The sequence below is a fragment of the Sciurus carolinensis genome, chromosome 6, assembly GCF_902686445.1.
Source record: "Sciurus carolinensis chromosome 6, mSciCar1.2, whole genome shotgun sequence".
Classification (NCBI taxonomy): Eukaryota; Metazoa; Chordata; class Mammalia; order Rodentia; family Sciuridae; genus Sciurus; species Sciurus carolinensis.
The window spans coordinates 66,008,397-66,024,062 of NC_062218.1; the positions used below are offsets into that span (position 1 = coordinate 66,008,397).

General features: G+C 33.2%; 1 protein-coding gene and 1 pseudogene across 3 annotated transcripts in view; both read left to right on the forward strand.

Annotated features, from left to right (window-relative positions):
* Positions 1-15,666, forward strand: part of Zfyve16 (zinc finger FYVE-type containing 16) — a 46,065-nt gene that overhangs the window by 25,190 nt on the left and 5,209 nt on the right. For all 3 annotated transcript variants that reach the window (XM_047555279.1, XM_047555281.1, XM_047555280.1), the window contains 6 exons: positions 1,889-1,971; positions 3,119-3,223; positions 3,806-3,953; positions 6,154-6,234; positions 13,976-14,138; positions 14,942-15,047. In XM_047555279.1, the coding sequence (XP_047411235.1) occupies positions 1,889-1,971; positions 3,119-3,223; positions 3,806-3,953; positions 6,154-6,234; positions 13,976-14,138; positions 14,942-15,047 (686 nt within the window). The remainder of the gene's footprint in view (positions 1-1,888; positions 1,972-3,118; positions 3,224-3,805; positions 3,954-6,153; positions 6,235-13,975; positions 14,139-14,941; positions 15,048-15,666) is intronic.
* Positions 9,404-12,970, forward strand: LOC124986693 (protein disulfide-isomerase TMX3-like; annotated as a pseudogene).

The following is a 15,666-nucleotide window of genomic DNA, read 5'->3' on the forward strand; positions in this document are numbered from 1 at the left end:
AATACAATAAAATAAAGGTCTATCGACATCTAAAAATTTTTTTAAAAAATGCTATTGTGGTTTTTATACCTTTATTTTATTTATTTATTTTTTGATGCTAAGGATTGAACCAAGCATCTCACACGTGCCAGGCAAGCACTTTACCACTGAGCTACAACTGCAGCCCCTAACTTTCAGGTTTTGTTCTGTGTAAATCAAAGAGCTTAAGACATTTCATTTTGAACCAAGTATTTCTTCCACTCGCCAAATAGTTTGTTTCTGATCATAATGTTTGAATGCTATTTTTATGGAAGATTAAGGCAATATACTAGCTCATCTTAAATCATTATGGACATTTCATCTTAAGTATAATAAGTATTTTAGCCAGTGGCACTTACAGGTAGTAAGACTAGTTTTCCCACACAGAAGGTTGGAAAATCATGGAGCAATATGAGGGACTTCTCAAAAGATCACAGGAGTTGTAACTACAAATCTCTGATAGTTGTTTAGAGATGATAAGGGACAAACATCAGTTATAATGGGAATTAACTAGACTCAGCTATTTTCTATATTCTTTATGTTTGTGCTAGATTTTATATAAACTGACACTGAAATTAATGGTACTTATGCCTCTTTAGACATGAACTTGGATTTTGTTGTACAGGTAATGTATGTGGAAAAGCTAATCACAAAAGTTAAAGCCCTGAAATTTAAAATAACTGGCCTGAATTAGTTATTTTCAGATGTGGATTATCTGCACATTTATGTTGAGACCACTTATTTGGAATTTCACTCAATATTAGATTCAGTGTTTCATGAAGTCCCTTTGTGACACTGACAATATGTCATTCTAAGCCCTGTTGAAAATAGTGTTCTAAATAAAATTACCTCTAACAGTTTCTCATTCATAAGATCATGAGGTAAAAATTTGTCATTTTTTCTTAATCACATCCTTTGTCATGTTAATATAATGTGCCCATTTTAAAATAACAAAGTATGTTTGTACTAGCAAAGTTGTGGTTGCTCTTACTTAAGTTTTTAAAATAGTTATTATCAGGTATATGTTCTTTTCTTAGAAGTTTAAGGAAGTATGTTTGTGTAATAAGTATTAGAGAATTAGTGTCCCTATGACCTAAGCTGGGAACTGAAAGTTAAAAATGTGTCTGCTTCTTATGATTGTAGAAATAATCTTGCCTTCCTTTTTCACCTTTTATTTCTTTCAGGGTGCTTGCTGCATTGCCAGCAAGTTTTTTTTTTTTTTTTCCATTTTGCTGTTCAATATTTATAGTGCCCTAAATAAAGAAAAAGGTGGTTAGGTGACAGACCCCATGTCTGATTTCCTTTTCTATCTTGATTTCTATGATTATGCTTCTATTATCAGCTGATTCAAGAACTATAAATATTTATTACCATAAATTAGCATAAGTAATTAGTTGTAAATGCCTTCAAAGTCTTTAATTCTTTATATATCTTTTTAAATTATTGAAATTTTATAGGGGTCCAGGAAATTACTATAGTTTTACAATCCCCCTCCCTAAATTTGGGCAAAATATATAATGAAAAGATTAAATGCTTTGAAATTAGACAAGCCTGCTTTCAAATCTGTTTCACCAATTAGCTTAGTCACTGTGAGCAGGTTTATTAATCTCTGGGTCTCATCTTTCTTATTTGTAAAATAAGTATTGGATTGTTGTAATGTTTAAATAAGATGATACATGTGAAGTTCCCAGTTCAGTGTAGCATCTAATAGATATACAGTAAGGGTTATTGTCATCTCTCACTTTCCTCTGAGAAATAACTGGGTGGTATTTATGCATAATATTTGTTTTCAAAATGAGAATTAAGGTAATAAACTCAAGACTTTTTTGTTTTTTAGTTGGTGATAACCTGTTTCCTTTCTTTCGTATAGCATATCCTACTCCTCTTACCAGCATCAGAGGCCGAAAACCTCTTTTTGGTGAAATAGGACACACTATTATGAACTTACTTGTTGTGAGTAATTCAACTATTCTGTTAAATCTTCTTATACTGTTACTTTAAAAGTTTATTTAGCAAATTTTCACACAATATTTCCCTATTTTAATTTGTGTAGAATAATGGAAATTCAATTATAAATCCTAATTCATTTAACATAAATGGACTATTTTTTATGAGTTGCCCTTTTTTAAAAAAACAATATCTCCTAATTTATGCATACCTGAGTTGAATTGCCTTTTGATTAATTCTGCAGTTATTTTAGGTAATGTGAGCCCTCTATACAGACTTCCAAAATTTAGAAAATTTATTAGTAAAGTCTTTAGAAAAAGTATTAGTAAAGTCGTCAGTTTTATGATTTAGAGCAAATTATTGCCTTAGTTTTCTTATTTGTAATAAAAAGGGTTAGATTAGGTAATGTATGAGGTTCATGACCATCTATAATTTTCATAATTTTGTGTTTGCCTGTTATTGTAGGACTTAGTGAATTCACTTTGGTTTGTCCAAGTCTGGTTTGAAGACTGATTGTAGAGTTTATCAACTGTTATTAGCTGTGACAGAATACCTAACATAATCGACCTATAAGGAAGAAAAGTTTATTTTATAGACTCACAGTTTCAGAACTGTGCCATGATCACTTGGCCCCATTGCTTTGGGCCTGTGGTAGCATATTACATCATGGCAGGAGTGCTTGATGGAGGAAGCCTGCTCACCTCATGATGGCCAGGAAGCAAAGAGAGAAAGCACAAAGGGGCTGAGGCCCAGTATCCCTTCAAGGACATGCCCCCAATGGCCCAATTTCCTTCCAGTAGGCCACCACCTCCCAATAGTACTACAGTCTAGTGGCCAGTACTAATGCACGGGCCTTTGGGGAATGGTTATAAAAACCATAGCAAAGACTTTTTATGTTTTGGAAGATCTGTAGCTAAAAAGTGGAGATAACCCCAAGTATTACAGAATTTTTCCTGAGAATGATATTACTGTTGTGAAATAGCTAAAAGGATTACTTGTTGTTTTAAAAGTTTATATTGTTGTCCTGAATGGCATTTTGAAGTTGTGTGTCAGAAGCCTTAAAATAATAGGTACTAAGAAAAGGAGTTAATGGCTAGGTAAATGTTCGTGAATAATAGTTTAAGGTTTAAGGAACTGTGATTTTTGTACATAGGACCTTCGAAATTACCAGTATACCTTGCATAATATAGATCAGCTGTTGATTCATATGGAAATGGGAAAAAGCTGTATAAAAATACCTCGGAAAAAATACAGTGACGTGAGTATAATTGCTTCATTCAGAATTTAAAGATAAATGTTGAACATTAGAGTTCCTTAGAATTGTGTTTCATTAATTTTTTTGTTTTGAATTAGACTAATATATAATAGCAATGAATATTTTTCTTGAAACATTAGAATTTGTTTGCTAATGGGCTGGGGTTGTAGCTCAGTAGTAGAGTGCTTGTCTAGCATATGTGAGGCACTGGGTTCGATCCTCAGCACCACATATAAATAAATAAAATAAAGGTATTGTGTCCATCTACAACTAAATATGTGTGTGTGTGTGTGTGTGTGTGTGTGTGTATACATGCAAAGATATTTATACACACACACATTTATATATTTAAAAATATTTGCTAATAATGAATTTTTTATTTTTTTCATTTTTTCCATTTTTTTCCTCATTTTATCTATTAATTGAGGTAAATTTATTTTAAAATATTATTTTCTATCATATTCCTGGGGAGTTTTCCAGACCAAAGCTTGATAACTATGAAGGTGTTCAGGAATGCAACTCTTAGAATCAGCATAAAATGTTTTAAAAAGTTTTCTGAACACATGTTATGGTTTTTATTTCCAGGTAATGAAAGTAATAAATTCTTCTAATGAGCATGTCATTAGCATTGGAGCTAGTTTTAGTACAGAAGCAGATTCTCATCTAGTCTGTGTACAGAATGATGGTGTTTATCAAACACAGGCCAATAGTGCCACTGGACATTCTAGAAAAGGTGAGAGTCATGATACCTAGTGCTAATTTTCAAAGACACCTACCTTGATTAATAGAATTCATTTTAAAGGGGAAATATACATATTTTACTTATTTTCTGATTTGATAATAAAACTGTATACTTAAAATTTCAGCTACACAAACAGCAGATTTTTAAAAAATGCTTCTAATTTGTGTTTTTCTCTCTAGATGTATTAGGTTTAAAGACTTGGAGGAGGACTGTATTCCTTTTGATACCTTCTTTAGTGTATCCTATAAGGTGGGGGTCTGTGAGTGATTTCCCTCTGGAATGAGGTGATTTTACATATTTGTTCAGTCTCTGTCCCAATTTCTCTTAATTGGGGGAGCACAGGGTGGACAAAATGAAGAATAATTTACAAAACTAAAAGTGGCTGAGGATATAAAAATGATAAAGATGATACAGTGAGCAGCTTCTGTGGGTAACATTATACTCAACTTTGAATGGCCTCAGTGACTGCTGTGATTACCAGACCCTTGCTGTAGAGGGCCTAACAAATTGAAAGTGGAAGAAAGTATAACTTAAAATTAATACATTATTGTAGGATAACATTTTTAAAGTAATCTGATATTCTGACTATTAATAAATTTTTTCTGACTATAAAGGTAAATGTATACTCATTTTTAGTAAACTTGGAAAATATATCTTAAAAAATAATAAAAGATTCTGGTATGGTGATGCATACCTTTAGTCCCAGAAGCTTAGGAGGCTGAGGAAGGAGGATCACAAGTTCAAGGCTAGCCTGAGCAACTTTGCAAGGCCCTAAGCTACTTAACTTAGTAAGACGGAGTCTCAAAATGAAAAATAAAAAGGGCTGGAGATACACCTCAGTGGTAAGGCACCCCTGGATTAAATCCCTAGTACCAGGCTGTAGTTGTGGCTCAGTGGTAGAGTGCTTGCCTGTGTAAGGCACTGGGTTCGACAGCACCACAAAAAAAATAAATAAATAAAATGAAGGTATTGTGTCCATTTACAACTAAAAAATATATTTAAAAAAAAATCCCTAGTACCAAAAAAATAAATAAAGAAAAAAGTGCCAAGACAAGGCTGTTATTGGTATTTTACTATTTTTTCTTCTTATGTTAATACATAGGTTCAATGACATTGTACAGTATATTTTACACTGTTGCATTGTACTTTTTAACATGTTATTGACATTTTCGTCATTAAATTTTTAAAATATATTTTTTAATTGTGGGTGGACACGGTACCTTTATTTTATATTTATGTGGTACTGAGGATCGAACCCAGGGCCTCATACATGCTAGACCAGCACTCTACCACTGAGCCACAACCTCAGCCCTTGTCATTAAAATTTAGCAACTTTTTAATTTTTACTTTTAATGTTATACATTTATGTGGTAAGACTCAAAAGGTATGCATATTTAAACAGTATGAAAAAAAAAATCTCCTTTTTTACATTGACCACCTAGCCATTCTCTTGTCTCCCATACACAATCAAACCAGTGTTAATGAGTTTCTTGTATATCCTTTTAAGAGACATTTTTTGTTTTAATCTGTATTCAAGCAAGTACATACAAGCACACACACATGTATCATCTCTTTTTCCCACTTTTTTAGACAAGTCATAACATTTGCTCCATTGTGCACCTTGCTTTTTTGTTGTTTTTAACACATTTTGAAGATTATTCTATAAAGAGCTTTCACATTCCATGTAACTTTCCATTTTATGTGTACATCATTTATCTATCCCATACCAATAGACATAAATTGTTACCAGTCCTCAGCTATTTATAAAAATGCTACTGTGAATAACCTTCTATACATACCATTTTGTATACTGTTGAACCTGTCCATAGGGTAAATGCCTAGAAGTGGAATTAGTGTGACAAAGGTTATATTTGTAATTTTGATAGATAATTGTCAAGTTAAGGCTCCATAGAGACTATTTTTTGATTTTTGTTCTCTCCAGTAGTGAAGGTTTCATTTCCCATACCCTCACTGACACAGACACAAACATTTTAATTAGTACAGTAGTCCATAATTTATTAGACATAAGTATTAAATTATTTTATGCCATATTTTAATTTTTTAATTTAAGTATTATAAGCATAACATTTATTCGGTATTTAGAATGTGCATGCTCCACAATCTAAATTTAATAATATAACATAAAATGAGCAGGTTAAAACATAAATAATTGTTTTTATGTCATTATCAGTGACAGGTGCAAGTTTCGTGGTATTCAATGGAGCTCTAAAAACATCTTCAGGATTTCTTGCTAAGTCTAGTATAGTTGAAGGTATGTGCTTCATCTTTAAGATTGTTTTAATGTAAAGTTGTTTTTCCATATGTTTAAAAAGTGTACTTGTTGCTTACCAAAAAATATGTAAGTTATGAAGAATAGTAGCACAAACTTATGTGAAATCATCACCCAGTCCAAAACTAGAAAATGATCAGTATTGGGTCTTCTTATGCCTTCTTCCTCCTTTCCCCAAGAATATGCTATTGGGCTGATTATTGTAGTTTTGTTTTGATTTTTGACTCTTGATATGCATGTGCTCAAACAATATATAACCTAAATATGTTTATTTTGGAGATTATGAAAGAGATATTCTTCATATAGTCATATGGAGTTGTTTTCATGCAACATTGTGTTTCTAAGATTTATGTATGTTGTTGCCTGTAGTGATAGCTTATTTGTATTCAGTGCTATTAAATATTCTGTGAATGTGTGACACTATATTCACTTCCTGATCATGAACTTCTGGGACATTCTTATTGTTTTGCTATTACAAACAATGGTACTAGTGGCATTCTTTTGTGTGTGTGGACACTGAATTCAAGTTTAAAAATTTTCCTAGAATATATATCTAGAAGTGGAATTTCTTGGTCAACAGATTAATAAATGTTCAACTTTACAAGATATTGCTAAATTATTTTCCAACATGATTGTACCAATTTACCTCACAATCAGAATGTATAAGAGTTTTCATTGATTTACATATGCTGCAAACATGGTATTATCAGACTACTTAATTTGTGTCAATCCGGAAGGTATTTCTGAATATGGTCATAATTAGCATATTCCTATTCACTAAGAAGTAGAGCATATCTTATTATGTATGTTTTGAGCACTTATGGTACCTTTTCTGTATAATCCCTATTTACAACTTTTGCCCATTTTTATACTAGGCCATGTGTCTTTTTTCTTACTGAATTGTAGTTTATGTAGTTTTATATATTGTAGATTCCCCTCCATTTTTAAATGGCAAAATAATAAATGTAAATATTATGTATACTACAGTATGATAATTTGATACATGTATATGATGTATAGTGATCAAATAAGGGTAATTAGCATTTCTCTCTCCTTAAATTTTTATCATTTATTTGTGTTGGAAAGCTTTGAATTCCTCTTTTCTAGTTCTTTATGAAATGTGTGTAAATTGTTATAAACTACAGTCATCCTTTGGTATGTAGAATGTTAGAACTTATTCCTGCCTATGTAACTGTATATTGATACCCATTATTCAACCTCTCTTCCAGCCCCCTACCCACCTCTGATAGCCACTATCCTATTTTGTACTTCAATGAAACAAACTTTTTTAGCTTCCATATATGAACCAAAATAAGTATCAAGTGACAAATGTCTTTCTGTGCCTGACTTAGTCTCTTAATGTCCTCCAGTTCCATCTATGTTGCCATAAATGACAGGATTTCATTCTTTTTTCTTATGACTGAATAATATTCCATTATGTATGTACACTACATCTCTAACCATTATCTGTTGAACACCTCAGTTGATCTCATGTCTTGGCTAATATTAATGGTGCTTTAGTAGCACAGTGTGCAGGTATTTCTTTGGTAAGGTTATTTTATTTCTTTGGAAATATATCCAGCAGTGAGATAGCTGGATCATGTAGTAGTTCTATTTTTAGTTTTTTGAGGAACCTCCATAATGTTTTCTATGATGACTATGCTAATTTTTGTGATCTACAGCATTAGCTGTGTATAAGAGTTCCCCTTTTCCACATCCTTATTAGCTTTTTTTTGTCATTTTGATTATAGCCATTCTGATTGGGGTGAGATGATCTCAGTGTGATTTTGATTTACATTTCTCTGATGATTAGTGATGCTAGCCTTTTTTCATATACATGTTGGTCATCGGTGTATCTTATTTTGAGAAATATTTATTCAGATCATTTGCTCACTTGTTAATTGTTTTTTACTGTCAAGATTTTTCAGTTCTTTGTAAGTTCAAATGGATTAGATATCAATCCCTGTTGAATGAAGAGAAAATATAAAAATTTAAGTATTTTCTTCCATTCTGTAGGTTCTCTCTTCATTCTGTTGTTTCCTTTTCTGTACAGGAGCTTCTTAGTTATAATACCATTTATTTTTGCTTTTTTTTTTTTAAACTGTGCTTTGGCTCTTATCCAAAAAAAATTACCTATATAGAAATTTTGAAGTACTTCCCCATGTTTTCTTCTAGTAGTTTCATAGTTTCAGTTCTTACATTTAAGTCTTTGATCCAGTCTTAGTAGATTTTTGTACATAGTGAGAGATACTGGGTCTAGTTTCATTCTTTTGCATGTGGATATCCAGTTTGCCCAGCACCATTTATTGAAGGAACTGTCTTTTTCTCCAATGTATTTTTGGCACCTTTGTTGAAGATCAGTTGGCTGTATACAGGTAGATTTATTTCTGGAATCTCTATTGTGTTTCATTCATCTCTGTATTGGATTTTAAGCCAATATTATGCTATTTGGAAATCACTTTGTGTAGTATGGACATTAATATTAATTCTTAAATCCTTGAGAGCTTGTTTAAAGGTTCTGGCAGGGGAGTGCAGCTACTTATATACTCTTGACTGAAGAAAGTGCTTCTCTATTGGGGAAGGTTGTCCTCTTTGAGCATACAGCTCCAGGAGGAGTGCACATGGAGTAGTGAGGGAGGAAGGCGTCACCAATCTAGCCAACCATATCAGCCACATCAACCCTGGTGATCAGTGGGGTGACAGATGTCACAGCCAGATCACCCTCACATCCATCCTTGAATATAGATGTCTTTTCGTTATTCTGTGTCCTGTTCAGTTTCTTTCATTAGTGTTTTGTAATTCTCATTGTAGAAGTCGCTAAAGTTCTGTGGTTAAATGTATTCCTGTTTTAAAATTTTTGTCATTGTTGCTATTGTGAATGTGATTACTTTTTAAAAAAAATTTTTTTAAGGGCTGGGGAGATAGCTCAGTCAGTAGACTGCTTGCCTTGCATGCACAAGGCCCTGGGTTCGATCCCCAGCACCGCAAAAAAAAAAAAAAATTTTTTTTAAATTGCCAATGGCTCTTTTATTTATTTATATGTGGTGCAGAGTATGGAATCCAGGGCCTCACACATGCCAAGCAAGCACTCTACCACTGAGCCACAACTCCAGCCCCTGATAACTTTCTTAATTTCTTTCTAGACAAGTTTGTTATTGGTATATAAAAATGCTACTGCTTTTCCGGACCGGCAGGCGGTCAGCACCGGCATTGCCTTCTCTGCCCCGCACCCTGAGCCGCTGCAGCCCTCCATGGCAAGCCTGGCGGGTCGGAGGAGCCGGGCGGCGCTCGGGCTCTGCGCCACAGTTATTTTACTTGATATGGCTTTTTGCAAAGGATTTGTAGAAGATTTAGATGAATCGTTTAAAGACAATCGAAAAGATGACATTTGGCTTGTAGATTTTTATGCACCATGGTGTGGCCATTGTAAAAAACTGGAACCAATTTGGAATGAAGTTGGCCTTGAGATGAAAAGCATTGGTTCTCCAGTTAAAGTTGGAAAGATGGATGCTACTTCCTATTCTAGCATTGCTTCAGAGTTTGGAGTTCGAGGTTATCCAACAATTAAGCTATTAAAGGGGGACTTGGCATATAATTACAGAGGACCACAAACAAAAGATGATATTATTGAATTTGCTCACAGAGTATCTGGGGCTCTAATTCGGCCACTTCCAAGTCAGCAGATGTTTGAACATGTGCAGAAGAGACATCGTGTATTTTTTGTTTATATAGGTGGAGAATCACCTTTGAAAGAGAAATACATAGATGCTGCTTCAGAATTGATTGTATATACATACTTCTTTTCTGCCTCAGAAGAAGTAGTTCCTGAGTATGTGACCCTAAAAGAGATGCCTGCTGTGCTCGTTTTCAAAGATGAAACTTACTTTGTATATGATGAGTATGAAGATGGTGACCTGTCAGCATGGATTAACAGGGAGAGGTTTCAGAATTACCTTACTATGGATGGCTTCCTCTTGTATGAACTTGGAGACACAGGAAAGCTTGTGGCTATTGCAGTTATTGATGAGAAAAATACATCTGTTGAACATGCCAGATTAAAGTCAATTATTCAGGAAGTTGCTAGAGATTATAGAGACCACTTTCATAGGGATTTTCAGTTTGGCCACATGGATGGAAGTGACTACATCAATACCTTACTGATGGATGAATTAATTGACAGTCCCAACTGTAGTTGTACTGAATACATCAAACTGACAATACTTTTTGCTAGATAGACAGATTTCAGATGCCAAAGACATGGTCCAGTTCATTAATAACGTTTTGGATGACACAGTAGAAGCCCAAGGAGGTGATAGCATTTTGCAGAGATTGAAAAGAATAGTATTTGATGCCAAGTCTACTATTGTGTCTATATTCAAGAGCTCGCCACTTATGGACTGCTTTCTCTTTGGTCTGCCACTGGGTGTCATCAGTATCATGTGCTATGGAATCTACACAGCTGACACAGATGGAGGTTATATAGAAGAGCGATATGAAGTGTCTAAAAGTGAATTGGAAAGCCAAGAACAGGCAGAGGAGAGCACAGAGCAAGAGCCAAGCGGGGGAGGTTCTCTAGCACCTACTGCGCAAGAGCCCAAGGATGTATTAGAAAAGAAGAAAGACTGAGACTTTACAAGTATAAAACATTTGATAGGATTTCAAATTATTAAAGAGACTATTTATTGAATATAGAGATTCAATCATGATCTTTACAGAAGAGAACATGTTATTTGTATTTTGCTAATATCAATTGCATGGATTTAAATAGTCCTACAAAGGGGAGATATTTGGAGTAAAGAAAGGAACAGTTTATCTAAAACAGAATCAAATCACTCCATCAGAGTTTACCTTATAGATATTGTTATAATATGTCAGTTTTATTTGCATGTTTCTCTATCTGAATATTCTGTGACAAAGTTAACATTCTTGGACAGAATATTTAAATTGGTCATTCAGGTAGAAGATACATGTTTGATAGAGAAAAAAACAACACATCTACCTACTGCTATCCATTCTCATATATTTTGCATAAGGTTTATATGGACAAAATTAAGTCTTCAAAAGTTAGGCACTTTAAGGAAAACTAATAACTTTTTTCCATATATGAAATTAAGATTACAATGTTAAAAAAATAATGTGGTTTTATATATAGCATAGTGATTTTATTTTATTAGTTATTTTTAAAGGAGAGGAAATGTTACTTTTTAACTTTGTACTTGGTTGCATTATTATAAAATTTTCATATGAGCCTGTATAGTGTGTGTGGGGGGTAGTTTTGTGATTGACCTTTACAAAATAACCAGGTTGTGCAGGGAGTAGTGACTTCAGCCCCTTCCTGGGAAAACTCTTTAACCAGGTGTCTTCATCAGTCATTTCAGGAAGGTAAGGGGCTGTGTTAATCCTACCTTGCTTTAGCTTTAGACAAAGCAGTGTAGGATTTTATTCTTTTTTATTTTGTATATTGAAATTTCTTCTAAAATTTTCTTTGATTAAAAAAATCTGACTTTTGAAAAGTAATATATATCAAATTTTTGTTTGTGGTAAGTTAACTTTATAGAAATTTATAATCCAAATTATCACACATCTATTATGTAATGCCATTATGAGCATATGTTCATAATGAGTTATGAGTGACATAATTAGCATGTCAAGCAGCATGTCACACCCAGTGAGGAAAAAAGAAGTGGCTGGTTACCTTCTCTGTTTTCTGAATTCTGTCATCCATTTCAGTGAGGATCTCTAATCTCATTTATAATGAAACAGTGTAAGAATTCTAACACAAGTTACATTGAAAAATTTGGTATTTTTCAATAATAGTTTGATATGCTTATTGTGGATTATTTTTGAGGCCTTCATTTTACATAAGTTTGAAATTTTTATTAGGTAACTTATTTAAGTAGTTATTCTTTAATTTTATTTTCCATTGTAAAGATTTATTGAACATTTAAAAATGTTTAATCATTTTTAAAATTTGTAATTTATGGTTCTGACACTGAAGTTATTTTGGGCTTTGCCGGAGGGCAGCTTTTGGTTGTTTCTGATGTCATACTGATCAGGACTAACTGAAACTATGGAATTACAAATAATTGTTTTGTTGTGTTCGTGTGTTCTTTTAGTATGTAGTAAATATCCACCCTTAATTAACTTTTTTCATAATGAAAAAGTATGTAGTCAGAGGGAATTTCAGGAAATACTAGAATGAAATGTTCTCAAATAGAAACTGGACATAAATGTTGCTCAAAAAGTAGATTCCTCTGCATAGAATTAAAAGGGGTTTCTTTGGGAAGATAGATATTAATGTTCCCAATGATAAGGCTGGTTATGCAGTAGTAAGAAACTTACATAAGTATAGATGCCTCATTTCAGACTCAGTAAAGAAGTGAAATGAAGAAATAGTTGACAAAGTGTCATTGATCTTTTTTTCTTTCATGTTCATCACTATTAATTGTTAGCTTGCATATTTTTGTCTTATTAGTGATTGCCCCCTGAAGAACACCTCTGTAGGAAAAAGGGTACAGTTCAGTGATCATCCTTTGTATTCTATGACATGGTCCTTCATACATGGATGCCTTAGTTCTGTTATCCTTTGCACAACTCTGTGCCATTGCCTCATGTTCTCTTGGCAATTTTTAAGGGTGTTTATTGGGAAAACAAAATGTATAGGTTGTTTGATAAATGAATGATTTTTATTTCTTTTTATATTAAAATTTTGCTTTTAAAAAAAATGCTACTGCTTTTTGTGTATTCATTTTGTATTCTGCAAGCTTACTGAATTTGTTAATCAATTTTAACATTTTTTGGGGGGGGTTGTATATCAAATTTCATCTACAAACTGGCATCATTTGACTTCCTCCTTTTCTATTTGGATTCCCCTGATTTCTTTCTCTTAACTTAATGTTCTGGCTAAGAATTCCAATGCTATTTAAGAGTGGTGAAAGTGAATATCCTTGTCTTGTTCCTGATCTTCAAGGAAATCATTTCAGCTTTTCCCCTTTCAGTATGATGTTAGTTGTAGGTTTGTTGTGGCCTTTATTGTATTGCGGTGCATTCTTTCTATACCTAATTTGTTGAGGATTTTATCATGAGGGGATGTTGAATTTTATTAAATGTTTTTCTGCTTATGTTGAAATGATCATATCGTTTTATCCTTCATGTGATATATTAAGTTCATTTATTTTCATTATGTTGAAGCATCTTTGCATCCCTGAGTAATTAATCATATACTTAATTATAGTATATGATCTTCTTTGTTTTTTATTTTTGAAATAGAAGACTTAACCCTTGGTTGCTTTACCACTGAGCCACATCCCCAGCCCTTTTTATTTTTTATTTTGAGACAGGGTCTCACTAAGTTGCTAAGGGCCTTGTGAAATTGATGAGACTTGGCCTCAAACTTATAATTCTCCTATCTCAGTCTCCCAAGTTGCTGGGATTACAGGCATGCACCACCACACCTATGTACAATCTTGATGTGCTGTTCAGCAGTTAATTCATCATAGCCAGAAGGATAAATTCTTGTCTTTATTTGTTTAACCTTAAAAAAAGAATTCTTAACTTTGTGAGATATTTTAATTTTCTTAGTGGAAAACAACTATTAGGATAATTAACAAAGTATTTAAAACTTTTATCTCACTCTGAACATATTTTGATAGTAAATTTTATGGCTTAGACATACAAATGGACATTTGACAAAATAAATGTGAAACGTAACTCTTATTTCTAGATGGCTTAATGGTACAGATAACTCCTGAGACCATGGATGGTTTGCGGCTAGCTTTACGAGAGCAAAAGGACTTTAAAATTACATGTGGAAAAGTTGATGCAGTGGATCTGAGAGAATATGTGGATATCTGCTGGGTAGATTCTGAAGAAAAGGGAAACAAAGGGTAGGAATTTGTTCCTAAAATGTACTTGATTTGATGGAAGGGGAAGGATAAAAACATCCTCTTAATATAATTAAATATTTTATGAATGAATATAGAATTATGCCATTAATTTAAATGCTTATACTCCAGTTAATAAATGCAGTCTGTTTTTACAAATATGTACTTAACCGGCCTCATGAAGGTTTTTTCTTGGCAGGATGCTATTAACAGGTGGGCAGTTTGGGAGGGAGCTAATGTTAAAACATCCATTGTGCAGTAGCATGAGCTTGCTGCCAGGGCTGAAAAAAGGTGAAACACTTTTTTTCTGTCAAGTAAGTAAGCATTCCCTCTGGGTAACTCTGAATTATTTTGATTTACTATAAATACAAACTGAATTTAGTGTACACATTAGAGCCCTTATCTCATATTACTGCCATTCTTCCTCTTTTCAGTTAACCATTGCCTTTCTTTTGGGGGCTAAGGGCTCATTCTAAAAGAATCCAAAATAGAGTTTTCAAATTCATGAGACATCTTTTCTGTTAGAGTATTTAAGGGCTTTTAAACTTAGGTCTAAATTGGACATATATGAAAAATGACATATAATTTATTGATGAATGAAAAAAATTATTTACAATCAAGAATTCATGATAAATGAGCTGCAGATTTAATTATTTTGTATATAATTGAGACATCTTGTTGCTACTTAAAATTTAGAACTTATATAACTTTCCTCATCTCATTTGTTCAAATCTAATAATTCATTTCAGAAATGAATTATTTTTTCATTTGATGCTAATAATCCTACTGTATTTACTTTTCTGCAGGGTTATCAGTTCAGTGGATGGAATATCACTACAAGGATTTCCAAGTGAAAAAATAAAACTGGAAGCAGATTTTGAAACTGATGAGAAGATTGTAAAGTGTACTGAGGTAACGGAGAAAGGAGATCCTTTTCCTTTACATTCTGTTTTTTGAATTGGAGACAGTACATGCTCAACCTCTGAATGTTCAAGTGTAGCTTATACACTTTTTACTTTATATTCGTAGGCTCACACATATTTCTGCCCTAGCCTGTCTCTTACGCATCAGATGTAGATTTCTCCTAGGCTTACTTTAGGCTACCATTATGATGGTACTGCTGCCAGCTAATGGTTAAGTTATGGCAATGTGGCCATCTTTGTGCTATAGTATGTTATTTTCATTTTCTCTTGTTTTGCAGTCAAATATTTTATTGACGTCCATTTATAATCAACATTCACATAATGAAACTTATTTGTGCATGTTCCAATTTTTTTTTTCTTTTAAAGGAAAGGTAGTAAAATCATAGATCTGTATACTCCTCAACCCCTTAATCTGCTTCTTTATTCTCCCTCATCTGTTTTGGTTTTTTTTTTGTTTTTTTTGGGGGGGGGGTACTGGAGCTTGAACCCCAGCGCCTTGTGCTTGTGAGGCAAGCACTCTGCCAACTGAGCTATATCCCCAGCCCCTCCCTCATCTGTTTTGATGATGAAATTTGTTGTGACATATTCATACATGCACACAATATAAT